Source organism: Esox lucius, chromosome 24, assembly GCF_011004845.1.
Source record: "Esox lucius isolate fEsoLuc1 chromosome 24, fEsoLuc1.pri, whole genome shotgun sequence".
Classification (NCBI taxonomy): domain Eukaryota; kingdom Metazoa; phylum Chordata; class Actinopteri; order Esociformes; family Esocidae; genus Esox; species Esox lucius.
In genome coordinates, this window is record NC_047592.1 from 6,176,550 (window position 1) to 6,203,523 (window position 26,974).

At 46.3% G+C, this 26,974-nt stretch overlaps 1 protein-coding gene across 2 annotated transcripts in view; it reads left to right on the forward strand.

Moving 5' to 3' along the window:
• zmp:0000000660 (arf-GAP with Rho-GAP domain, ANK repeat and PH domain-containing protein 2) overlaps positions 1-26,974 on the forward strand; it is a 109,440-nt gene that overhangs the window by 55,201 nt on the left and 27,265 nt on the right. For both annotated transcript variants that reach the window (XM_029117473.2, XM_029117474.2), the window contains exons 12-18: positions 3,433-3,518; positions 3,828-4,010; positions 7,547-7,721; positions 13,978-14,103; positions 22,166-22,310; positions 26,067-26,169; positions 26,768-26,966. In XM_029117473.2, the coding sequence (XP_028973306.1) occupies positions 3,433-3,518; positions 3,828-4,010; positions 7,547-7,721; positions 13,978-14,103; positions 22,166-22,310; positions 26,067-26,169; positions 26,768-26,966 (1,017 nt within the window). The remainder of the gene's footprint in view (positions 1-3,432; positions 3,519-3,827; positions 4,011-7,546; positions 7,722-13,977; positions 14,104-22,165; positions 22,311-26,066; positions 26,170-26,767; positions 26,967-26,974) is intronic.

A 26,974-nucleotide genomic window follows, 5' to 3' on the forward strand; every position in this document is an offset into this window, starting at 1 on the left:
ATGTGGAAACATTTAGAAGAAGAGATAGTGGAGAGGGCGTGAGACATAGAAAGAGAAAATAGAGATAAGAGAGGGAGAGAAGAAGCCTGACTGTAACCCTCAGGGACTATTAAGATAATATCTCAGGTCTTAAGGCACTATATATGGTGTGTGTGTGTGTGCGTGCGTGTGTGTGTGCGGGTGTGTGTGTATGTGCGCGTGTGTGCGTGTGTGCGTGTGTGCGCATGCATCCTAAATCTGTGCTGAGCCTTAAACCCTCTGGCTAGTTAGGTGGATTATAGTAAATGAAAACAGAGATTAGGTCACGCGCCGTAACGGCTGAGCTTCACCCTAATATGGTAAATATGGTTTCAGAGGCCGGTGTACATGCCACTCCGATGGGTTGGACAGATACCCCCGGTACATGGGGGTCGTCGATTATCAAAAGGGAGTCTTGGTGACTTTACCCTAGATAAACTATCTTTAATATAACCCCCCCCCAACACACACACACACACACACGCACACACTTCCAGTCTGTTGTCAGATCCCTCTCAAGTCAGGGTGTCTTTCAAGGCGTCACCTGTCTTCAGAGCCCGCGTACTTGGTATTCCTCTTATTTTCCGCCACAGCTTTTTAAAATGGCCCTTATATTATTTAATTTACACAAGTGTTTAACATTACATTTTGTCGACACACACGCGCACTTTGGAAGACCTGTAGCGTCGGGCGACGGCGAGATGAGTAGGCCATCCCACTGACCAGTTGCCTTGTATTACCCAGCCTGGTTCTGAATATCAATGGCACAAATACTTTTTATTATGTTTAGGGTGTCACAGCCAATAGAAGGGGATGATAGAACTGGAGGAAGAGGAAGTGCTAATGAGAAGACTAATGATTAAATCATTCCAGATTGTCTTTCTTCTCGTAATTCGAACGGAGAATGAAAGGGGGGAGACCGACAGAGACCAGACTGTTGATGGGATGGGTGAATTTTAATTTTAACCGGCACCCTGTTAGTGTCTGCTCTGATGTCATGTTGTGGCCTGTTATGGCTGTGATTTCTCCTTGTCTTCCTCTTAGGATTTGGTGTGTCCAGAATGATGTCATCAAAGAATGTCTCTCACCCTCTCCCTCCCCCACGCCCCTCCTCTTTCTCTGAAGCCTTCTGTTTTGTGTGGAGGACTGTTATGTCTAGTGCTGTCTTACGTAGGCTTTTTTATGTCTAGTGCTGTCTTATGTAGGCTCTGTTATGTCTAGTGCTCTCTTATGTAGGCTCTGTTATGTCTAGTGCTGTCTTATGTAGGCGTTTTTATGTCTAGTGCTGTCTTATGTAGGCTCTGTTATGTCTAGTGCTCTCTTATGTAGGCTCTGTTATGTCTAGTGCTGTCTTATGTAGGCTTTTTTATGTCTAGTGCTGTCTTATGTAGGCTCTGTTATGTCTAGTGCTCTCTTATGTAGGCTCTGTTATGTCTAGTGCTGTCATATGTAGGCTTTTTTATGTCTAGTGCTGTCTTATGTAGGCTCTGTTATGTCCAGTGCTGTCTTATGTAGGCTCTGTTATGTCTAGTGCTGTCTTATGTAGGCTTTGTTATGTCTAGTGCTGTCTTATGTAGGCTCTGTTATGTCTAGTGCTATCTTATGTAGGCTTTGTTATGTCTAGTGCTGTCTTATGTAGGCTCTGTTATGTCTAGTGCTATCTTATGTAGGCTCAGTTTTTTTTTAATGATTGAACAAATGAAATCAGGTAGTCAAACCGATTGAACAAATGAAATCAGGTAGTCAAACCGTCAGTAGCCCTGCTATAAACCCATTTCCCCCCATTTTCCGGTGTGTCTGACCTGAACACGACTTGACAAGTGTCCATCCTCTTTCCGTTGTTCTCCCCCCGACCCCCCATACCCCCCACCCTGCCATTCCCTCCGCCCCTCAGTCACGATCGCCCACCCGGATGACACACACTCTCGAGTCGTCGTCCTGCCTCTTCTCAGGCCTTGTGATTGTAATGAACCTTTTTAAATGGAACAACCTGACAGCCGTGGCGATCTCGTATGCAAGGGGCCTGCCCCCCCCCCCCCCCGTTCTTCGTCCTTCTGTTCAGACTGAGGTAGAGGAGGGAGGGTGCTTCTGCGAAAGGCCACCCGAGTGATGAGGCTGATATAGGTGTCCTCCGTCTCATTACAGAAGTATTTTTAGAAGTTTTTAATTGGACACTTGGCAACTGGGCGAGGTCTAGACTTCTAAAGAAGCCGGTTGTACACATGCGCACGCACGCCCCCCCCCCCCCCCCACACACACACACACACACACACACACTTTTGATTCTTACTAATCACCTGTGAAAAAACATCAGAGGGCTTCTATTCAACAGCAGTCCATTAATGACCACAATAATAACTAGATGGTAATTTAGCAGCTTTTATCCCAGGAGAATTAGAGTATCTCCTTCCATCTCTAACACAACCCCCACACCATGTCTGTGTGCCTCCCTGCCTCTACATCACTATCTAGTGATCTGTCTGTCTGTCGTCTGTCACCCTTTACGGGCCCGGATGACACCACCACAATTCTTTCGTGACATCAGTGTCGTTCAAATGAGATGTACATAATGTGCAGAACACGATTTTCAATCCAGATCGCGACAAGAGACGCCCGCCGCGCTCTGAGGCGAAACCCCGGACGCACTGGCCAGATCGCTGACCTGGAAGCGGTATAAACCCCCCTGACAGTGTTGTTTACCCGGTGACTAACATGGCGTGCCTCATTTAGCAAGTGATTGGGTGGAATTGTTCCAATAGTAGCAGCATTTATTTATTTTTTTCTGTTCCCAGAGACGCAAGGACAATCAGAACCAGACATCGCCGCTCATTCCCCTCCGATACACATTAGGGGAGTTTCCTCTGCGTCTATATCAAACTATTGTGGTGTAAAAACGCTTTAGACCACTTTATACCCCCCCCCGTCCCTCCTCAGGCCGTAATCGAGGCCCTTCTCATGTGTATCTGTGCAACCCCCCCTTTGGTCAGCACCTCGTCTGCTCCATTCACTGACAGTAATGCTATCGGTTGCAAAGAGCACTAATACAGTGAGCACAGTAACCGTATTCACATTCACATGTTCAAATAAATCCCTTCTCCTCTATTATGTTTTATTCATCCAACCATCTTAACGCATAAACAACCCAAACCCTCCAGTTCACCCAAATAAACAGACAGACCAACAAACACAATTAATTACTCATGAATCATTAGCAATTAATGGCCCTCTCCTCTCCTCCATTTCTCGTCTTTCTTTTTTATTTCCAATTAGCTGTTTTCAACGGTGTAAATAATTCTTCAAATAGAGGGTGTCTGAGCAGAAGAAGGCTCCCAGCTATGCCTTTATGATGTCTGTGGTGTGCCGGTTTGTTTCTAAACAGCGTGTGTGTGTGTGTGTGTGTGTGCCTACCCTCAGGTCAACATCGGTTCCTGGGCCCAAACCTTTCCAAAGTGCGGAGCCTGAAGTTAGACAGCAGTATCTGGAGCAACGAGCTGGTGGAGGTGGGCAGACGTTTGATCCAGATCACAAGCAACGTGTCAACCTTGCTTCCTATAAAAGTTTCAGAGGCCAAAGGATTCTGAACACCTGTATTGCTTTATCACAACGGTCATTATTTAGTTTGTCTTCAATTCTGTATTATCCATACTCTAGGAAGTCTGTGGCAGGCCATTGTTGGAGAAGAAAATCCTCAAAAACTTAGTTGATACTAAATAAGTCTTTCAGAACAATGTTTTGAATTTAACCGAGGGCGCGCGTGACATTGTTTTGCTGTTTGCACATTTGACCTCTGCACCCCCTGCATCCCGTAGCTCTTTCTGGAAGTGGGCAATAAGAACGCCAACAGCTTCTGGGCTGCCAGCCTGCCGCTGGACGAGGAGATTCACATGGGGGCGACGCCCGAGCAGAGGGCCACGTTCCATCGCAGGAAGTACAGGGAGAGGAAGTACTGCAGGGTTCTGGAGGGCCTTCGCAGCCAGGAGGAGCTCAACCAGGTACCGAGCAAACCGGTTAAAGCCGGTCCGAGCAAGCATGAACCGGTGTGAACCGGTTGCGATCCGTTTAAACAGGCCTGAATAGGCCCGAAACAAGTTTATGTGAGTTTCTGCCATTCTAGTTGAGGGTTCGTCTCCGTTCATACTTCCATGCTGTGGAATGTGAGGAACATTGGCTGAGCCTTCGGACCTGAGGCGTGTCACTACTGAGCCCCTAAGAGGCTGATTTAACACGTCGGCATTTATGAAGGTCAGACTCGCTTACTGTTTTGCCCCATCTTGCCAAAAAGGTGAGAGAGCGAGCAAGGTTGGGAGTTGTATTGGGAGAAGAAGAGAACCAGCGATAGCCTACTTGCTAAGTGGAAAAATGGATTAGGATCCACAACTGAAGTGCTTTAGTAGGTTCTCTCACGGCTTTACTGTGCGTGCGTGTGTGCGTGTGTGTTAGCCTGGCTGCTTTAAAGAACTGTGAATCTGTTTGAATAGCGTGGAAGGACAGAAAGCTTCTCGGGTGTGAAGAGAGATGAGAATGAAGGACGTGGAGGGAAATGCTAAGCTTTTCTAGGGAGACATGGATGAAAGGAAGGGGAGATGGCTGGAGGTGTTGGCTCTCTCCCACCCTCCATCTCTCTCCATCTCTCTCCCACCCTCCATCTCTCTCCATCTCTCTCCCACCCTCCATCTCTCTCCATCTCTCTCCCACCCTCCATCTCTCTCCCACCCTCCCTCTCTCTCCCACCCTCCATCTCTCTCCATCTCTCTCCCACCCTCCATCTCTCTCCATCTCTCTCCCACCCTCCATCTCTCTCCATCTATCTCCATCTCTCTCCATCTCTCTCCCACCCTCCATCTCTCTCCATCTCTCTCCCATCCTCCCTCTCTCTCTTTCTCTTTCGCCCCCTGACTCTCTTTTCACCTCTCTGTCCCTCGGCCTCTCTGTATAAAAGGGCTCAACACAGCTTTAAAAGAGATCAGAGTGTCAGATAGCAGTCATATGTTGAACATGACTAGCCATAGAGTGCTGTGTGTTGGTGCTCACAGCCACAGGCTTTCCACAGGTTCACCAGATAATAGTCTCTATTTTCCCTGTTGCTTCCTCTCTGATGTGCGGAAACTACCTCAGGGATTACCATTTGTATCTAGGATCACAGAGGTCTCCACAAGGTCTCCACCTGCCCTGTGACCTAGAGATGATAGTATCTAGGATCACAGAGGTCTCCACAAGGTCTCCACCTGCCCTGTGACCTAGAGATGATAATATCTAGGATCACAGAGATCTCCACAAGGTCTCCACCTGCCCTGTGACCTAGAGATGATAGTATCTAGGATCACAGAGATCTCCACAAGGCATCCACCTGCCCTGTGACCTAGAGATGATAGTATCTAGTATCTCCACAAGCTGATATACATTAGAGGATGAAGTTTACAACTGAAACACATTAGAGGAGGAAGTATGTAACTGAAATACATTAGAGGAGGAAGTATGTAACTGAAATACATTAGAGGAGGAAGTATGCAACTGAAATACATTAGAGGAGAAAGTATGTAACTGAAATACATTAGAGGAGGAAGTATGTAACTGAAATACATTAGAGGAGGAAGTATGTAACTGAAATACATTAGACGATAAAATGTACAGCTGAAATACATTAGAGGATAAAATGTACAGCTGAAATACATTAGAGGATAACATGTACAGCTGAAATACATTAGAGGATAAAATGTAGAGCTGAAATACATTAGAGGATGAAGTTTAAAACTGAAATACATTAGTGGATGAAGTCTACAACTGAAACACATTAGAGGATGAAGTTTACAACTGAAATACATTAGAGGAGGAAGTATGTAACTGAAATACATTAGAGGAGGAAGTATGCAACTGAAATACATTAGAGGAGAAAGTATGTAACTGAAATACATTAGAGGAGGAAGTATGTAACTGAAATACATTAGAGGAGGAAGTATGTAACTGAAATACATTAGACGATAAAATGTACAGCTGAAATACATTAGAGGATAAAATGTACAGCTGAAATACATTAGAGGATAAAATGTACAGCTGAAATACATTAGAGGATAAAATGTAGAGCTGAAATACATTAGAGGATGAAGTTTAAAACTGAAATACATTAGTGGATGAAGTCTACAACTGAAACACATTAGTGGATGAAGTTTACAACTGAAATTCATTAGTGGATGAAGTCTACAACTGAAACACAGGATGATGCACTGCACTACATTGGGTGAAGCTTCCATGATCTGATTGGCTGAACACTGCCTTGGAAAAATATTATTATTTGTTTGATTGTTTATTTGTGTTAAATTCCATCACTGTTCTGTTCTGTGTTTGTCTGCGTCTTGTGTGTGTGTATGTGTCTGTGTGCGCGTGGGTGGGTGGGCGTGTCTGGGCATGTGTTTGTACATTATTGGTGTGTATTCAAGGCGTTCTGGGCCTGACTTTCAGACAGATCTAGCTTGTTTTTGGCAGATCGATAAAACGCGCTGGCTCCTTGTTTTCAGATGAAAGTAACGCTAGGCAAAATTACACTATCACCACTACACACCTCTGACTCTCATCTTTGGTTTAGGGGGAGAACACTACTGTGTTTATCGACTCAGAGATACAGAGACAGAGACAGAAAGAGAGATCTCATTTTAATTGGTTGGATAGCATTCTTTCCCTGGACCCTGCCTTCAGTTCCAAAGTGCTTCTCTCAACAACCCTTCAAATGGATTAAGGGGATTTCACAGCTCATTTCAAACAGCGCATGCTTTTTTACCCAAGTGTGAAACTCTTTCTCTGTGTACTCTCTAAAGGGCAGTGTCTCTCCAGATTGTTTTTCATCTCTTTTCCCTGTGTTGTTGGGGAATTTGTGTATATTTTTGTTTTGTATTTGTGGGCGAAGTGTGTGTTTTATCGAAATTGATTGCCCATTTCGCCACATGATGCATTTCTTTCACTTTCTCTCTACTTATTTCTCCCTGAAATTAAAATGAATTAGTTGACAGGAGATCCATTGTAAATGTTGCCCAAGCTTGTACACTGTGATGAACATTTTTTTTTAGGATAATAGAATCAACATTAAAGGGATACAACCGAATTTTGCCCAAAGATAGACAAACTGATAGGTACCATTTTTATGTCTCAGCGTGCATTTTGAATAACGCTGAGGTGTAGCATAACATTAGCCTAGCACAGTTGCTTGTTACAAATGAGTAAGCATTCGCCAGCTATTCTCAAAAGCAAAAACGATATTGCTCTGAATAAAATGTTCCTCTGCCTTAAATTCCGACAAGGAATTCGAAGTGTTTCCAATTATTTGACAAATAAGGACGGCGTGCTCACAATAAGAAGTATCTGTCTTATTTCCCCCGGTCACTCTTGCAACTGACGAATGATAACAGGAGAGGAAGCGTATGCCTCTCACCTCCCCTGCTGTGCAGTGACCACACACAAACCTGCCCGCTGTGGGTGGCCTCTTCTTTTTTTACAACCCCAAACCCCCCCCCCCCCCCACCCCATCCCCCCTCCACAGGCTCTGTGTGCTGCGGTGGTCTTGCCCGACGTGATGGAGACCATGGCGCTGGTGTACAGCGGAGCTGACGTGATGTGTGCCACGGGGGACCCCGTTTGCTCCACCCCCTACCTCCTGGCCCAGAGGGCAGGCCAGAGAATACAGATGGAGTTCCTGCACCACAACAAGCTCTCAGGTAGCACGCCGCCTGTGTTCGCTGCCATGCCGACGTGTGTGCGCGGGGTGTGTGTGGGGGGGGGGGCGCGGCGAGCGTTTGTGTCGTCCATCAGCCTCTGACTGTTTGTCCCGTTGTCCGTCAGCCGCTGTCCCACAAAAGGCGCTTTTAAGTTAACATACAAAGCACATTGTTACCCCGGCAGCATTTCAGCCACACAGTGGACAGGCCTGTGTGCGGCCGCACTCCTCCACAACGGAACAATAACAGCTAATTTATTTCCTATTCAGGCCTGCCAAGTCTGTCTCTCCCAGATAGATCTGTGAAAAGGCTCTTTAAAAATCGGGCGCTCTGCGCGGGGTGTTTTATGAGCGACCAGACAAGGCTCGTCCACTTCCTCCCTCCCTCGCCCCCCCCCCCCCCCCCCCGCACACAACTGTGGTGTTGTGTTTTGTACTTCACAAGCCAATCATGTTTAAACCTAACTCAAGCCAGCTTCCCCGTCATAGTAGAGCGGGAGATGTTATTTTTTCGCATCGCCCTCGTCTGAATAGAGACCGAAGGCTGCATGGAAGAAAGAGAAACAGCTTATGAAAGGAGTTAGAAAACAAGAAAATCCCCACTCCGCCACGTCCTCCCCCCGCCGTGCCTCCCCTGAGTTTCCAGTGCGGGAGTAATTCCCTCGGCATAGTGTAGTGGGAGGCAAGCTACACGTGTGTCGCGCTGTCATGATTCCCCCGTGAGGCGCATGCTGCGCTGCGTCGGTTCCACGCGGTGTGTAGCGACAAGCAAGAATCAGGTGGGGGAGCGAGAAGGGCGCTCCAGTCCAAGGCAGGAACTGCTTTCCCGGGGACTAAGATTTGCGTAATGCATGCCATGCGTCAGTGCATGCTGGCCAGGCTCCTATAGACCGCCGGGGAGTCCTAATTGTCACCTGGTCGCTATGGTGACGCAGCCGTTACTTGAAAGCGTGCTGCTGCTGGAAGACTTGGGTGAGACACACACACAAACACTCAAATGAACACATATACACACACACACACACACACGAACACACACACATACGTCTAGCTCAGCTATCGTTGTGGGAACATCAGAATTGACTCCCCTTGAAAGAATATATTGTAATATAAGCCTAACTCAGAGTAACTGATGTGCGCTTGAAAGCTCACCACACCAAGTTCTACGCATTAACCAGGCACGATCACTAGAATCCCTCCGCCTCAGCAAGGCTCCATCCTTCCCTCTCCTGACTGGCTTTTCATCAGATGATGTTCTTCAAGGATCAGGAACTGACACCCACATAAAACAGTAGAGCTGATACTGCGTCCAGATGCATTTTAAACCAAAAAACATTAGTCCACAGGGCTACCTATACCAAGTCAAGTCAAAAAGACTTTGCCCTTGAAAACAATTGGCACCCTTGGTAAATATGTTTTTGCACTCAAAATCAAAGTTGTATTTCAGGCAACACATTTTTCATTTCTCAAAAACATGTCTCTTTAATTGTCACGCTGGATATTCTCAACTAAATCTGAGTCATCAGGAATTCTTATGGGGTCATCCATGACATCCTCTGGGGTTTCACTGGGGTATAAATATGAGGTGACGCAAACTCCCTTATTATCAACGTTGGGAGGGTCAGAGATCTCACAAATGAAATACGACAAAAGGTTGTAAACCTCTGGTCTCATCCAGACATGTCATGTCAGCTGCTAAAGTTAATTGGATGACTGATCAAAAGCGGGTTCAATGTTCAGCTGAGAATGCTTTTATGCCACAAACACCTGAGGTAGGTCTGGCGTAAAAATAAGGGTGGTCATGCTGAAAACAGTTTTCTCCTTATTTTGAAATTATCTTCTTCCTCCCTCCTAATCTACTCCCTACTGTGAAAGAATCTCCTTCCTCCTCCCTAATTTACTCCCTACTACCTAATCTACCCCCTACTGAAAAATGATCTAATCCCTAATCTCAAATCTACACCCTACTGTGAAATAATCTACTCCCTAATCTACTCCCCACAGAGAAATAATCTACTCCCTACACTCTAATCTACTCCCTACTGTGAAATAATCTACTCCCTAATCTACTCCCCACAGAGAAATAATCTACTCCCTACACTCTAATCTACTCCCTACTGTGAAATAATCTACTCCCTAATCTACTCCCCACAGAGAAATAATCTACTCCCTACACTCTTATCTACTCCCTACTGTGAAATAATCTACTCCCTAATCTAACCACTACTGTGAAATAATCTACGCCCTAATCTACTCCCCACTGAGAAATAATCTACTCCCTACACTCTAATCTACTCCCTACTGTGAAATAATCTACTCCCTAATCTAACCACTACTGTGAAATAATCTACTCCCTAATCTAACCACTACTGTGAAATAATCTACTCCCTAATCTACTCCCTACTGTGAAATAATCTACTCCCTAATCTAACCACTACTGTGAAATAATCTACTCCCTAATCTAACCACTACTGTGAAATAATCTACTCCCTAATCTAACCACCACTGTGAAATAATCTACTCCCTAATCTAACCACTACTGTGAAATAATCTACTCCCTAATCTAACCACTACTGTGAAATAATCTACTCCCTAATCTAACCACTACTGTGAAATAATCTACTCCCTAATCTAACCACTACTGTGAAATAATCTACTCCCTAATCTAACCACTACTGTGAAATAATCTACTCCCTAATCTACTCCCTACTGTGAAATAATCTACTCCCTAATCTAACCACTACTGTGAAATAATCTACTCCCTAATCTAACCACCACTGTGAAATAATCTACTCCCTAATCTAACCACCACTGTGAAATAATCTACTCCCTAATCTAACCACTACTGTGAAATAATCTACTCCCTAATCTAACCACTACTGTGAAATAATCTACTCCCTAATCTAACCACTACTGTGAAATAATCTACTCCCTAATCTACTACCTACTGTGAAATAATCTACTCCCTACTGTATAATTTACACTACTACCTATTCTGGTGGTGGATCTGTGATGATGCAGGGATATTTTTCTTCATAAGAGCCTGGGAACCTTGATAGGATACATGGCAACATGGACTGTCAAGCGCCAGGAGATTTTAGACTAAAATCAGTCCGTCTCTACCTAGGAGGCCTAAAACTGGATGGGCTTTGGACGATGATCCAAAGGACCAAGGACTTTCAAGTATCTTGGGAGATTCCGCGTGGATGAATGGTCTCAGATCCCCTGCTGTGTTTTCCCACCTCATCAAACAGTGTAGAAGAAGACTCAATGCTTTCATCTTGGCATTGGGAGGGAGCACAAATGACTAAATGCAGGGGTGCCAACATTGGCACACAAGTTTTTTTGGGGGGGAATTAAGAATTTGTTTCTTTCTTTGATGTCCACGTCTTTATGGAGGGTCCCAACTCCGGAGGACACTATGACCTCAAACCCCGCTGATGGCTCTGCGGTGGACACGCCTTTTAAAACTCATTTCTCACATGCTATTTATTTCCCTGGTAGGGAACATCGTGTTAGGCTTTTAAAAGAAATAGAGGTCCCATGAACATCAGTGGCTCCTTCCCCTCACATCCATTCCCTTGGTCTTTAAGAGGAAAAACCACTGCGGGAAACTCTGGGTTTATTTTTGTCATCCCGCCACTGTACCTGGCGCCTCATACCTGCAGCCCCATTAAAAATTCATCCTGCTTTCTGTGGGAAGTAAACAATGATGCGACAACAGTGGCTCTTGCTCCCCCCCCCCCCCCCCCCCCACCTTCGCAACCTAGCCCACCCTGTCATTAGCGACAGGGAGGAAGTGCTGGGCTGTTTGTCAGTGTTGTAGTCACACACACGCGCACACAAACACACATACCTGGGTGACCCTGTCAGTTCATTACGGGGTCACCATTGGGTCACAGTAGGCCGTTACCAGAAGGGGCATGCTGGTACTGGGACACCTACTGTATGGAAGTGTGTGTGTGTGTGTGTGTGGAGATGCAGGTGTAGGTGTTTGTGTCTACAAAGCTGTGTTTAGACTCAGTGATTCCCCTTGTGCATTTAAGCCCTCCTGGAAGTTGTCGATCCATACTTTCAACAAGGCCAAGTGGTGTGCGTGTGCGTGCGCGTGCGTGTGTGTGTGTTGTCACAGCGTTCCGTTCCGAAGGCCGGTGTCACAAACAGTCCATTGTGGTTTGGGGCCGACACTCGACCGTTACGGCGCAGACCATCCCCGCAGCTAATTGAGCACTCTGTCATGTCGCCACCCCCACTGGGGAGTTAGCCAATCAGCACTGCCGAGGGATGGGCTGTAGCCCGCCACAAGCAGCGGGACTGAGCCGTCGAGCCTGCGCTTTACAGAGTGACGAGGGGTCCGCTGGGGGCTGTTTAAAGGGCCGGACACACAGTCTAACACGACGGCTCTCCTTTAATAGCCATGTCTTTTGGTGTGGCTGCATTCACATCCAGCAAACAGAATACATTTACTGTAACTAAGCTTGGCGTTAGCTTCTAGTCATGTTTTTTTCTTGGTTAACCTGCCAAAACCTTGTTGGCTACCAGTCCCCCAGGGCTTTGGTCTGAACATAATTGGAAGCTCAGGCTGAGAACCGCCTGTGTAAGATTCACATCAGTAGCTAGCAAACAGACTCTCTGAATGGAGAACAAGACCACGGACAATCGGAGTGTCGTATTTTGCGTCGCCTTTTTATACACTCACGTTTTAGACAATTTTCTCCCTCCTTCGATATGAATTTGCGGTTACGGCCTTGTGTTGGCATGACAATTCCGCTGCAGGTGCGGGAGAGTCCAAGATTAGAACACGTGTCCTCCCGATGTGCATGACCTTCTGAGCCTTGTTTTATTGGCAAAGAATGTAAGTGTGAACAATGGAAATAATCTACGGAGGTAAAGCCAGGGATCCAGCAGAAAATAAAAACCAAGCATCGGAGCTAATTGAATATGAGAATGATGAAGATGTACACGGGAAGCTCTTAAGAGACATGAGAGGGAGTCAGAGAAAAGAGAGAGGGATTAACAGATAGGTGGAGAAAGAGAGAGACAGAAGAGAGATAGAGACTGAGTGAGGTAGGTGATGAAATGAAAGGATACAGATGAAAATGGGGTGAGGGAAGAGAAGACAAAAACGGTGTGTCATGCTGGATAAAGAGGATTTCTCTCATTTCACTCTGAGGATTTCTGTCATTTTTCAAGAGACTCAATAGTTTTCTCTCTGCCGTGAAACTTTCACAAAACACCTTGTGCCAATAACCTTGGGAGTATATGGCGGCGCGACAGGAAGAAATAAATGAATAGATGAATGTGTGTGTCTGTATCAACAAATAAATAATGAAATAAATAAAAAGGTAGATATTTGAGTAGAGGCACAGATGGGATTAGGGCCATCAGAACTCTCCTAAGGGGATCTGAAAAACACTGTACGTCGATGGCACAATGAGGCCCCGCCAAAACAAACAGAAAAATACAGAGGCACGGAAATACTTCTGGGGGGATTAAAACCAACAAATAAACGATTGGTGAGTTTCTTTGTCGTTTTGGTTCCGTGTCCCACCACATGGTTTCATCCACCAGACCTACATGTGACGTTACACCACCGGGATTCAGTCATACATCACTTCAATGGTGGATGCTGAGGATGCTGATCCAAACAGCAGCAGTCTGTGTGGGAAGGGTGTGTAAGGATGATGATGAGGACGAAGACGATTCGGTGTCTTCCTGGGTGTGCTGTATGTTAACGGTGTTTGGTAGTGATGATGATGATGATTCAGTGTCTTCCAGGGTGTGCTGTATGTTAACAGTGTTTGGTAGTGATGATGATGATTCACTGTCTTCCAGGGTGTGCTGTATGTTAACGGTGTTTGGTAGTGATGATGATGATGATTCAGTGTCTTCCAGGGTGTGCTGTATGTTAACAGTGTTTGGTAGTGATGATGATGATTCACTGTCTTCCAGGGTGTGCTGTATGTTAACGGTGTTTGGTAGTGATGATGATGATGATGAAGATGATACAGTGTCTTCCAGGGTGTGCTGTATGTTAACGGTGTTTGGTAGTGATGATGATGATGATGATGATGATGAAGATGACAGTGTCTTCCAGGGTGTGCTGTATGTTAACGGTGTTTGGTAGTGATGAATGACGTGATGTTGCTCATGGGCCTACAGTCTTCCTGTAGGTCTGTTTTTATCCCCCCTCCTTCAACAGACTCTCTCTTCCGAATTTCAAAGTTGTGTGACAGTCTCTCTCTGTGTCCGTTCAGATTTTCCCAAGCTGGAGAGTTCCTCGGAGGCCGCTTCCCCGTCTGACGCTCCGTCCTTCATGGACGGCTTCCTCTACTGCTCCGCCGGCCCAGCCAAGGTCACCCTGGATCGGAGAGGCAGAGACGGTGAGTTGGTCGGCGTAACACTGACCCGCAATATGCTAATCAATCAACCGTTTAGTCAGCACCTCCAGTGGGCAGTTGGTGAAAGGTGCGGTTGGCGGAAACAGTGGCTATCAGTCAACCGGTGTCATGCCGTTCAGTCAAAAACTGACAGTCAGTCAGTGTCATGGAGTCAATAAAATGCACTTTTTGCTGGCTTTCCTCTTGTGAGTGAGAACAGATCAGACGCAGTGACACCCGGTGTTCGTGCACTTGAGGTCCCGGGAACAGAAGACATGTCCTGGAATTATCACCTGATCTTATGGAGCTGCAGAGGGGCAATGGCAGTGCCACACTTGGCCAGTAGATGGCAGTAGTTATAACACTACCTTAAACCCCCAATAGATCTCCCTAGTACCTCCTCTGCCGAGGCCATGGAAAACTTTTAATCAAGCTATTTTTTCTTTTTTTCTTTTTTACAAAACTCCGGCGCACCTCCTGCGCGTGTGAGCTATCCTCCCCATCCTTCTCTGTGGTTCCTATCCAACATCTGGAGCTGGAGCTGGGGCGTAGCCAGGTTTGGATTCCTCTCCTGGGGCAGAGGTATTGGGGGTGGTGGTGGGGGGGGGCGGGGGGGGGTGATGTGAAGCTTTATCTGCTACCGGGGACCAGCTGGTTGGATCTCCTTCCTCCGGAGAGATTGGGGAGCGGAACACACCCCCCCCCTTCTTCTTTTCCTCTACCCTCCCAACTCTCTTTCCTGCCGTCAAGCTCTCTGCTGGTTGCTACCGAACAGGTCTGTGGCTGGGAGAGGGGAGGGGCCCTCTGAGGGAGAGAGTGAACCGTGGTGGGTGTTCTCACTACCACCTGCCTGTAGTGGTCTCTACCTACCTGCCTGTAGTGGTCTCTACCTACCTGTCTGTAGTGGTCTCTACCAACCTGTCTGTAGTGGTTTCTACCATCTGTCTGTAGTGGACTCTACCTACCTGTCTGTAGTGGTCTCTACCAACCTGTCTGTAGTGGTTTCTACCATCTGTCTGTAGTGGACTCTACCTACCTGTCTGTAGTGGTCTCTACCAACCTGTCTGTAGTGGTTTCTACCATCTGTCTATAGTGGACTCTACCTACCTGTCTGTAGTGGACTCTACCTACCTGTCTGTAGTGGTCTCTACCAACCTGTCTGTAGTGGTTTCTACCATCTGTCTGTAGTGGACTCTACCTACCTGTCTGTAGTGGACTCTACCTACCTGTCTGTAGTGGTCTCTACCAACCTGTCTGTAGTGGTTTCTACCATCTGTATGTAGTGGACTCTACCTACCTGTCTGTAGTGGACTCTACCTACCTGTCTGTAGTGGTTTCTACCATCTGTCTGTAGTGGACTCTACCTACCTGTCTGTAGTGGACTCTACCTACCTGTCTGTAGTGGTTTCTACCATCTGTCTGTAGTGGTCTCTACCTACCTGTCTTTAGTGGTCTCTACCTACCTGTCTGTAGTGGTCTGTATCTGTCTGTAGTGGTCTGTATCTGTCTGTAGTGGTCTGTATCTGTCTGTAGTGGTCTGTTTCTGTCTGTAGTGGTCTGTATCTGTCTGTAGTGGTCTGTATCTGTCTGTAGTGGTCTGTATCTGTCTGTAGTAGTCTGTATCTGTCTGTAGTGGTCTGTATCTGTCTGTAGTGGTCTGTATCTGTCTGTAGTGGTCTGTATCTGTCTGTAGTGGTCTCTCAGCCAGTTCCACCCTTTACTTCATCATGACACCCCAATAGTGGAAATTTACATATTTAAAGGGCATTTAAAACATTTCCTAATTTCTATGTAATGTAGTCAGTGAACTTTTAATACAAACTATTTAGCTCAACTTATACAGCTCTTTTTTTATTTTTTATTTTTTTTGAATGTTGACTTATTGGAGAGATTCAGGCCTTTTCTAGCAGAGAATTATGTTTTCTAGCACTTGAGAGGTCTATTTTCAAAATTAGTTTGAACTATCTGTTTAAAGGCCGAAGCTTTCAGGAAAAAAGCCAATACAGCCCAACGATTGGCTACAGTGCTCTGTAAGTACCTTGTTATTTCATACATACATCACGCGACTCTATTCACTTTCAGATGCTTGTCTTTGAGGGATGTGATATCACAGACAGGACTCAGCCAGCCTATCACCTACAATGTAAATTCATATCTTTAAAACTACGTGTTGAAATGCCCTAGAATTCAAGACGAAATAGCACATGAATGAACCACACAGAATACAACTTAAACAAACCATCCAGCAGCAGATCACCAGAAAAGAGAGAGCTGAGACTACTGAAGGTAAAAAGAAATAAAGTGAAGGTCAACTGGCAGAATAGTGACTTACCCAAAGCAAGGCGCTTCTTTAGATGTCTGGTAACGCTACAGATTGTAAAGGCATAAAAGTAATGCTCCATTACTCATTACATGTTAAATACTGTATGGCAAAGCACAGAGAATTTTAAACAAAACGATAAACGGCGATACTATCATCATTTCTTTCCCCAAACAAATCATCCGCAACTCCTCGGGGGACATAATGTTTTCTCCCAATTGGAGAATGAAGATTGTATCTCCAAGTACAACACAGCTTAGCATTCGGCGTGCTTCAGTTGATTTGCACGTTGTCAAAGTGAATCCGCTGGAACACGACAGTGAGAGGAAAAGCCTGAAAACACCTACCGGGACTGCTTCACCACACGCCCCAAAGGCAGTCAAACAATAGATGTTACAGCCTGAGTATATGAACTGTTTCTAATCTTTCTACACACGACAGTACGTCCCTGGTGCAGTCTCCAGTACATAGAGGGCCTGGCTATCTGTCTTGGAGCAGACCGTCTTTGACACAAGGCTTGTGTCTCCACAAACAGCTCGCCCATCCCGCTGAAGGTCGGCCACATATGCTACCGTATAGCAGCCGTACCTGACCTTGACTGCCTCAACGGTCAGAACTACTTTCTCTTCTCTGATTGGCTCTCGTTTATGGGCGACACTGTAGTACATTCTTAACTAGAGAAGTTCAAAAATGCCAACTAACACTTTTTAACTGTATCTAACCTGTAACGGACAAGACTGTCGTATTTCTAGCTTTAGCCTGTAGTCATATAGCGTCCCTTCCCATGCTGTGACTAGATGACATTTCATTCACAGTTCATGGCTAGTGGCTAACATTAGCCTAGCAGAATCCAGGCTCTTTTGTTGAAAATAATGCATTATGGGTAGTTCCGTATATTTCCAAAAATAAGTTTTAAAAGAAGCTACGATTAAGTTATGAAGTCTTTCAACACGTTGTGTCACGTTTGTGGGTGAAAACCTTGGGCCCACTTCCCTCGCGGTGCGGACACAACGCGTAACAACCTTCATCCTCGTCATTTCATTATTGTACCGGTAGAAAACCAATCCAGTCCCCTGAGGCGTTTGTCTCCCCATGAGCAGCTGTGTGAGGGATTGGCCTCCTCCCATTCAGGTGGTCAGGATGGTAGTGAAAAGAGAAGTGACTTCCTGAATGAGTGAGTGACAGGTGGTAATCAACGCCCCTAATTTCTGATTAGTTTGTCTTTTCCTCTTGAGTGCGTCTCTCTACTCACTGGAAAGGTGACATTGGATTTCCTACCGCTTTATTTACAATGGTCGAAATTAAACAGAAAATAATTTCAGATGTCATACATCCGCCTTTGATTTGCAACGTCTGTTTCGTTCAAAGGGACTTTGAAAACATTCTGGATTCAGATGAACATAGAGAACCGTTGGCTTTGTTCTTAGATTTAGTGAAGGTTGAAGGCATTGTTCGCTTTAAGCCATTGATGTTAAATCGTTATTAATAGGCTACTTTTTAAAGTTCCAAATAACTTTTAATCAGTCATTTCTAATGTATTTAACTTGGCTCACCTACTCAAATCACAGAAGGTCATGCTGCATGTCCGCTTTCCCGCATCAACGTGTCGTGAGGCAAAAACTCTCTAGGTCTGTATCCTAAATGGCACTCTATTGCCTAGATACTGGCATTGGCCCTTGACAAAAGAAGTACACTCCACTGTAGTGTGATGCGTGTCATTGTGGACGCGGGCCTGTTGATCTGACCTTAGCGCTGGTCGGTGGATAGTGTTATCTTCTTCATCTCTTCCAGTGGTAATGAAGAATGGTGTGATTCCGGCATGTTCCCCACGAGCACAGACAGATCGTTCAGACCCCTTCGATTTCTCCATTTCCATTTTCAGCCCAACTGACACGCTGTCTAGCAGACGTCTTCATCTCAATATATTTTAGTCTGACGGAGGAGGGTGAGACTGAGAGTGGAGAGTGGGGGAGGATGAGGGGAGGTGGAGGATGAGGGGGGAGGATGAGGGGAGGGGGAGGGGGATGATGAAGGAAGGTGGAGGATGAGGAGAGGGTGAGGGGGATGATGAGGGAAGGTGAAGGATGAGGGAGAGGATGAGGGGAGGTGGAGGATGAGGGGAAGGATGAGATGAGGTGGAGGATGAGATGAGTGGGATGATGAGGGGAGGGGGAGGATGAGAGGAGGGGGAGGATGAGGGTAGGTGGACGGTGAGATGAGGGGAGGGGGAGGATGAGTCAGTGTACAGAGCTCAGTTTGAGTGTGGAGAGCAAAGGGTGACATTCATTTTGGATCTGGTGATGGACATCATTTGGTTTTAGCATTAAAAAGTGCACACATCCACAAACCTACAAACACACATAGGATGTTGAACCTTAAAAACAGTCCATGCAGGAGTTCATGGACCTCATTCATTTAGGTGGTGTGTTTTCCTTCCGACCACTTCCCTGTCCGCCTCCGTTCGTTAATGTCCAATTGGTTGCTTAGTTGATCTATCGATGACCCGATTGGACCGATCCGTTTGCCCATCCCGAATACTCACACCGTTGGGGACTTGAAAACGCTTATTTTCGTCCCACTTTCGTCCTGGTTCTTTGGGAAACCGCTGATGTGAGGGACGGGGAACACTTTCCGTGCCTCAGCTAATTGGTCTGATTCAAACATCGGGTGGAGGCTGTTTTTCCTCTTTCTTTTCGGGGGAGTTGTGGGGGGTAGCTTTCTCCGGAGGTTGGTGGTGACCCCCCCCTGTAGTGCTTTACAGGGCCTCGGGGACCATCGTGTGTGTGTGTGTGCGTGCGTGTGCGTGTTTGGGCGCGTTTGCGTGTTTTCCTTTGTGCGTCTCTGTGTGTCTGTGTGTGTGCGTGTGGGGAAAACAGCTGGAAATGGATGCAGCTGCCTGATTGTAAATCAGCCCGATATTGTTCCCTGTAGAATGGTGCATGAGCTAAAGCAGCGCAACGCCGCCCCGCCCCCAAGGAGCCCGCTGGCGAGAAACAAAAGGAGAGAGGCAGGCGTGTGCGCACATTATATTCACTATTGAAAAGCGACTGTGGTGAGGATGTCAGCGGGATTTTGGTGATGTCAGTTCCTGTCAGAAGACCCCCCCCCCCACACCCACCCCAGGGCCTCCGTAACGGAAAGAAAGCCTGTTTTTCTCCTTCCTCTGTATTTCTGTCCCCATCCCTGGTTCGGCTGCGGTTTCAACCCCTGGTAGTTCGTCCCGTTCGTTGGCTCCGGAGGTTTCCACGTGTGTTTCAGATCGCGGTGCCTCGGTTTCTCTTTGTTTTTCTTACACCTCTCCGATTCCCTCTCTCCGCTTCACCCCCTGTCTCTCGGTTTCTTTCTTTCTATATTCCCTAATTTTTCTTCCTCTTAGTTCTTCTTTCTTTCTTTATAATGCTGTTTCTGGAATCTTCTCCCCTCCTATTCGTAATTTGTATTCTCTTGCTCGTTTTAAACTAATGTCTTTCTCCCACACCATATAGCGGGCACCCTGGTGTTTCAGAAGTGTTATAACTGATAATATCGTACAATTTGACATGCCCACCGATAACTAATTATGACTGAAGGACTGACTTACGTAAGATGATTAATCTGTGTTTCCCGGGTAAGAAACACTTTCCTTCTTACTCTGCACAAACTGCATCTTTGAATTCATGCACACCAACACAAGCTTAACAGTTTGAGACTGAATACAACCTGACAGCATTTTTCTCAAGTTTTGGGTTTAGCCACAGTTTATATCTTTTTTTGCCGGACTGAGTGATCAGAGCTGGCTCAGAAGAGCGAATGTCTCTCACTGACTGACTGACTGACTAACATACCTTGTTTAATAATGTAGTGGTTAGAGAAGCAGGCCTGCAAGCTATAGGTTCCGTGATCGAATTTCCTCACAGTCAAAACAAAGTATGCATTAGGATTTGTTCCGGATAGACAAAGACTTTGCTGGCTATAACCTTCACTATCTGCATTATAGTGCAAGCCTAAAATAAAACTGTTTACGGTTATATTGCGACTGTTTCTGGGGGATTTGCAAAGGTATGCATCTGTGTTTGTCTTTGCGGGTAATAATCTAGGCTTTATCAAAACCGCTTGGGCAGTAAAAGAGTGGGTGTATCCACGATTCTCTTGTCTTTTCAATTGATGAGAAAGTCAGTTATCATCACCTATAGTTATTGAATCAATGTCATTCACGAATGAAAGAAAAACTAATGTTTTTGTGCCATGAGATGAAATAGTTTCAGGTCTCGCTAGCAATTGCTCAATTCTTATGACTATTCCTAGGAAGTTACTAGACACTAGTAAGCCTATTACTGGCTAATACCCTGTGAAAACGGCCAGTGGCAAAAGCCATACATTGTTAACTTTTCGCCCCGTTTTCTCCCAAATTTCATGATATCTAATACTGATGTCTTCTGAAGCATTTACAATGGTGTTATGTTTCTTATCAGTTAGCTTGCTCAACCAGGAAGTCTGTACCGGATTCCTTAAGCGCCAGAAGGAACACGCTCTTTGGCCATCTGTGCATGTTTATGCTGGGTTACGCTGACATAACATCTCCTAGAAGCGTTATTGGGGAATTATTATAAGCCGTGTTTGCAAAACTTTAAAATCCATAATCTTTGTTTTAGCAATTACAATCTTTACATGGATGCCATTGTTCCAATCCACAGGGATGCTGGCTTTTGTTATATGGTCTAAAACGTAAAACATTGTTAAAGGTGGAAAATAGACCAACAGATATCATAAAAGTGGAGAACAAAACCGAATACCCTTTTTCTGTGGTGAGGTGACGGACACGGCATTTTGGGAGGACATTTAGCACCTGGTCAGTGTATTTCTGCACTGATGTAAACTCTGCGTGGTAATTTAATTGTCATGAAGACTGGAGCAACTATGGCATCCGGGCGCGTGGATATAATTGTTAATGATTTTAAATACCAACTGTCACCACGGCAACTAGGTGCACACTTTGGGGGTGAAAGTAATTGGGCATGGTTGTAGGAGGGGGAGCGGGAGTGTTGGCTGGGTAGAATGGGGACACATTTTCCTTCTTTAGTGTTTTTTAACTGTCATCTAAGGCCATTTGACGCCAGTAGCTTTGGTCATTTATCAGTGGAATGTTGTCCATATTGTTTTTCGCTGGAGTCAGGAATGTGAAGTGTAAAAGAGAGAGGGATGGAAAGAGAGAGAGAGAGAACAGGAAGAAACAAACCAGGGGGTCTATGAAGACATATTGGTTAGGGAGGGAACCTCTTGTCTTTTTATTTATGCCGATCACATCTCTTTGTCTTTCTAAGACAGTCGTTTGTCTGTTGGTACTGTAACTGCACCTTCAGAAGCATCACACACTGGCAAAGAAATCAATAATTACCATATTCATGAGACAAAGTTAAGAGTGGAATACAATTGTGTGTGTGTGTGTGTGTGTGTGTTGACAGCGGAACAAAAAAGCAGATGGTGACTTTGAAATCCAAAATGAGGTGTGTTTTCATTAACTTCATGCTTGTTAAATATTCAAATCCTCCATGTCAGACAATCATGAAAGACAATTTGGTTCCTTACAACTTTTCAGAGATCATCTCCGTCGGTGCAGACCCGGCCGGGGACGGGAGGGGGGGGCGGGGGGTGGTAGGGGGGCGTGCTCGTCCGAGCTGCGTCTGAGTATCTGCGCTCCATCGGACGTTGACTCAGAGGGTCGGGCTGGGGTCAGTTAATGGAGTGTGTGTGTGTGTGTGCTTTCAGACATGGCTCGGCGATGGTGTACCTTGGAGGGGGGCTTTCTCAGCTACTATGAGAGCGAGCGGACAGCGACTGCGACCGGCCGAGTGGACATCGCTGACGTGGTCAGTCTGGCTGTTAACAACACCGAGACGATGACCGGAGCCGGGTATGAACTCACCCATTACCTCACCCCTCTGTGTCTTACTCACCCCTCACTCACCCCCCACTCGCCCCTCTCTGTCTTACTCAATCCTCAGTCACCCCTCTCTGCCTTACTCACCCCTCACTCGCCCCTCTCTGCCTTACTCACCCCTCACTCACCCCTCTCTGTCTTACTCGCCCCTCACTCGCCCATCTCTCTCTGTTATACTCACCCCTCATTCACCCCTCTCTGCCATACTCACCCCTCACCACTCTCTGTCTGTCTTACTCACCCCTCACTCACCTCTCTCTGTCTGTCTTACTCACCCCTCACTCACCCCCACTTGCCCCACTCTCTCTGTCTTACTCAATCCTCACCCCTCTCTGCCTTACTCACCCCTCACTCGCCCCTCACTCACCCCCACTTGCCCCACTCTCTCTGTCTTACTCAATCCTCACCCCTCTCTGCCTTACTCACCCCTGACTCTCCTCTGTCTTACTCAACCCTCATTCACTTTCTCTCAATTGCTCACCCCCATTGTGTCTGTTTCTCAGTCACTCTCACACCTGTCTCTCTCTCTCTCTCTCTCTCTCTGTCTCTCTCTGACCTGCTTACTCATTGACACCTGTTATTAGAGTGTACTTACTGATTTCTTTCTGAACTTACATAATAAGCTTCACTCTGCATTTCATCATATTGCGTGTGTGTGTGTGTGTGTTTGTGTGTCGGTCTGTTGTAGACGGCAGTGTGATAATGGGTCCATTAATTTCCCAGGCAGCAGATGTTCTGGAGGGGGAACAATACGCTGATTTGTAATGTTATTTATGATGTCATCATCAACACATCTGGCTCCACTCGGTACTTTGACCCAGTGGGGCCCTGCACACACTCAAGCCCTTTCTCTGTCGTTGTGCGTTTCCTGTGTGTGTGTGTGTGTGTGTGTGTGTCAAGAGGACAGGGTATGCATGTGTGTGGGTGTTTAGGTATGAGTCTAGGAAATTGGGATGGTTTGTGTGTGTGTGTGTGCGTGCGTGTGTGTATACTGTACCTTCAGGAAGAATTCTGTTCCTGTCACTTTCTCCTCATTCTGTTGGGTTATGGACTTGAGTTAGTAAATATGTATGTATATATATATATATATATATATATATATTGTCTACACTCAATACCCCCATAATGAGAAATATATATATATATACAGCTATCAGCCGTAACATTATGACCACTGACAGGTGACGTGAATAACACTGATAATCTCGTTATCATGGCACCTGTCAGTGGGTGGGATATATTAGGCAGCGAGTGAACATTCTGTCCTCAAAGTTGATGTGTTAGAAGCAGGAATAATTGGCAAGTGTAAGGATCTGAGCGACTTTGACAAGGGCCAAATTGTGATGGCTAGACGACTGGGTCAGAGCATCTCCAAAACTCCAGCCCTAATGGGATGTTCCTGGTCTGCAGAGGTCAGTACCTATCAAAAGTGGTCCAACTTAGGAAAAGTGGTGAACCGGTGACAGGGTCATGGGCGGCCAAGGCTCACTGATGCACGTGGTGGGGAAGGCTGGCCCGTGTGGTCCGATCCAACAGACTAGCTACTGTAGCTCAAATTGCTGAAAAAGTAAATGCCGGTACTGACAGAAAGGTGTCAGAACACACAGTGCATCACAGTTTGTTGCGTATGGGGCCGCTTAGCCACAGGCCAGTCAGGGTGCCCATGCATGACCCCTGTCCACTGCCGAGAGCACCTACAATGGACACGTGAGCACCAGAACTGGACCACGGAGCAATGGAAGAAGGTGCCCTGGTCTGATGAATTGCCTTTTACATCACGTGGATGGCCGGGTGCGTGTGTGTCACTTACCTGGAGAACACGTGGCACCAGAATGCATTATGGGAAGGAGTTGACTTGGCCTCCAAATTCCCCAGATCTCAATCCATTCGAGCATCTGTGGGATGTGCTGGACAAACAGATCCGATCCATGGAGGCCCCACCTCACAACTTACAGGACTTAAAGGATCTGCTGCTAAAATCTTAGTGCCAGATACCACAGGACACCTTCAGAGGCCTCCTGTGTTGTTTGGTCCTTGACATGCCTCTAGAACCTGACAACTGTGGAAAATTAATTTGATTGGACATGATTTGGAAGGACGAAGACCTGTCTTTTTGTTTCTCAATAAATTGGCGCAAGTCTCTTCAAATGTGTTTTCCCTTTGTTTGTCTTGGGGTATTGTGTGTAGATTTGGGTGTCGACAAAAAACAACAACGTCATTTATAAAAGATGCCTACAACACAAATAAATGTGGGGGTTAGTGAAGGGGTCTGAAAACTTTCTGAAGCCAAGACAAACAAACAAACACACACACACACACGCACTGTACATACATGTGTCAAAGAAGTTGCGTGGATGTGTGTGTCGGGGGGACATTGTTGGCGTGTGTGTGTTCTTTTTGTGTTTTTAAAACACGTACAGGACTAGTAGAACGGTGTATTCTCCCTCCAGTGGGAGAGCAGACAGCAGCCAGACAGTACAGAAGCAGAATAAACCCACACACTCTCTCTCTCTCTCTCTCTCTCTCTCTCATGCATATTAACCGATGTAGAATACCCACCCTGCAACTGGCCCTGAGCTGCCTGCTTCTGCTCTCTCACTGTGTGGGCGTTATTTTACATTAAACTCTCCGCTCGGGTAATTTTGTCAGGTGTGGGACCTGCAAATCTCCGCCTGCCCCCTCCGCTTTATCCGGGAGCGCCCATGTTGAATTTTTCCTCTGGATTATGTGGAAAATATGCGTGTGTATGTGGCTGGATGGAGGACTGCGGCTCATGGAGGAAGCGGGTGGGTGGGTGTTGGAAGAGTTTTGGACGTTGGAGTTTCGGGTTTTTTTTTTTCTCCACCGTGTTGTCTAAGGACAGTTGTTTCAGTTTATAATTAGGTGTTCTTCACACCTTACCAAGTAGTCTGCAGCATGTCTCCTTGCCTTTCGTCTGTCTCTCTTTCTCTCTCTCTCTCTCTTTCCTTTTCCATCTCCATCTCTCGTGTGGTTCTAGCTGTCTCCCTCATCCCTCCCCCTTCTCCCCCTCTCCTCTGGGACTATAACGGGTACTTGTGTACCAGCCAGAGGGCCGGCGGGGTGACAGAAACACCTGTGTGCCCTCATGTTCCCTCGACCTGCCTCAGTGTTACCGTGACCCCCCCCCCGACCCGCTGCCATGTCGAAACCTTTAGGAACATGCTGCTCCGACCTCCTCTACCTTTGAAGTCAGAGGTGTGAGAGCGTGAGAGGGAGAGAGAGAGGGAGAGGGAGGGAGGGAGGGAGGGAGGGAGAGGACATTTAATTAATAGTGGCTTTGTGACTTCAGACAGCAGAGGTGTTCTTCTCTAAAACAACAGTTGTTACCTCATTCTGTGTGTTAAGCTGTCTCTCTTTGTGGGGATGCAGGTGTTAAAACACTCTTGGGAGGAAATTGCTAATGTTCTGTCCACGTAAGAGAACCCGTTTCATGTTCCACTTAGAATCTTGATTCGTGATAAAAGGTTGGAACCTGTCTTTTCATTTTTTTCCTTTTCTTTTTCAATGAGGACAATTGTTGGTGCCAGGGATTGCAAATGAGCAGTTTGAAAACTGGATAGCCAGTCTAGTTGTCACTGCACATGTCAGATGTGTGTGTGTGCAAATGTTTTAACAAACAATTTGGTCTTTTTATTTTCTCACTAGCCCAGCCTGAAAAGTAGCAGCCACGGGCAGCTTAAATAACCTCCCTGTGTGGTGTTCTCACAGGGTCATGTTCACCATGGAGCTGTATCTAAAGTCAGACAAAGTGCTGCTGTTTGGAGCCAAGACACTAGAGACTCAGCAGGACTGGCTCCAGGCTATTGCCAAGGTGTGTGGAGATAAGTGTGTGTGTGTGTGTTTTTGTGTGCATGCAGCTAGTGTGTTACTCTTTGAATGAATCTTTTAGTTTTATAACCCTTTACCAGTTCCTTGGATTTTACAGGTGTCATCGACTGTTTACTAGTGCCTTTAACAACTGAGTGTATCTGTATCTATAGCAGCGTGTTTTTTTTTATGGGCTTTAGCACCACTGCCGCGCCTCACCACACACCATCAAGAAGACATGGCGTTCCTATGGCCAGTAGCAGCAACCCGTTCTTCTTTTTCACTCGCAGTTTTTTAAATTAATTCTAAATCGATTAATCCCGACCAACGTTGTGACTGACAGTGGAAGAAGGAAGCGCGTCCGTCCGCCTGTGTCTCCCAGGCTCAAGACGCGTCGCTGTTTCAGTTTGGGCCGCGTATGAAACGACTCGGGCACCGGCGTTAAGCTGTTAGAAGTTAAGTCAGCAGGGGAAATACATCAGGGACGGTTTGACTTTGGAGTTTGCTGCACTTATGTCAGGGGTTTGGTTTCTGTTCTGTTTTGCTGTGACTTGACTTTACGTTTATTTTGGTTTCTGTGTTTTGGTTTCTGTCTCCTCCAGTGTTTCGTTCCACTTAACGTAGAGGCCATGCTGAGGAGAGGCTGCGAGCTGATTGGTCGCCTCTACTTCAAGGAAGGTCATGACCTCTACCACTGGAGGGTTGGCTGGTTCAACCTGGAAGGCTCTGTCCTGTACTTCAGCTCCGGGGAGGAGAAAGGCCAAGAGGCGGCCATGCAGCTCAAACAACTACAGGAGCTCAGTGAGTAT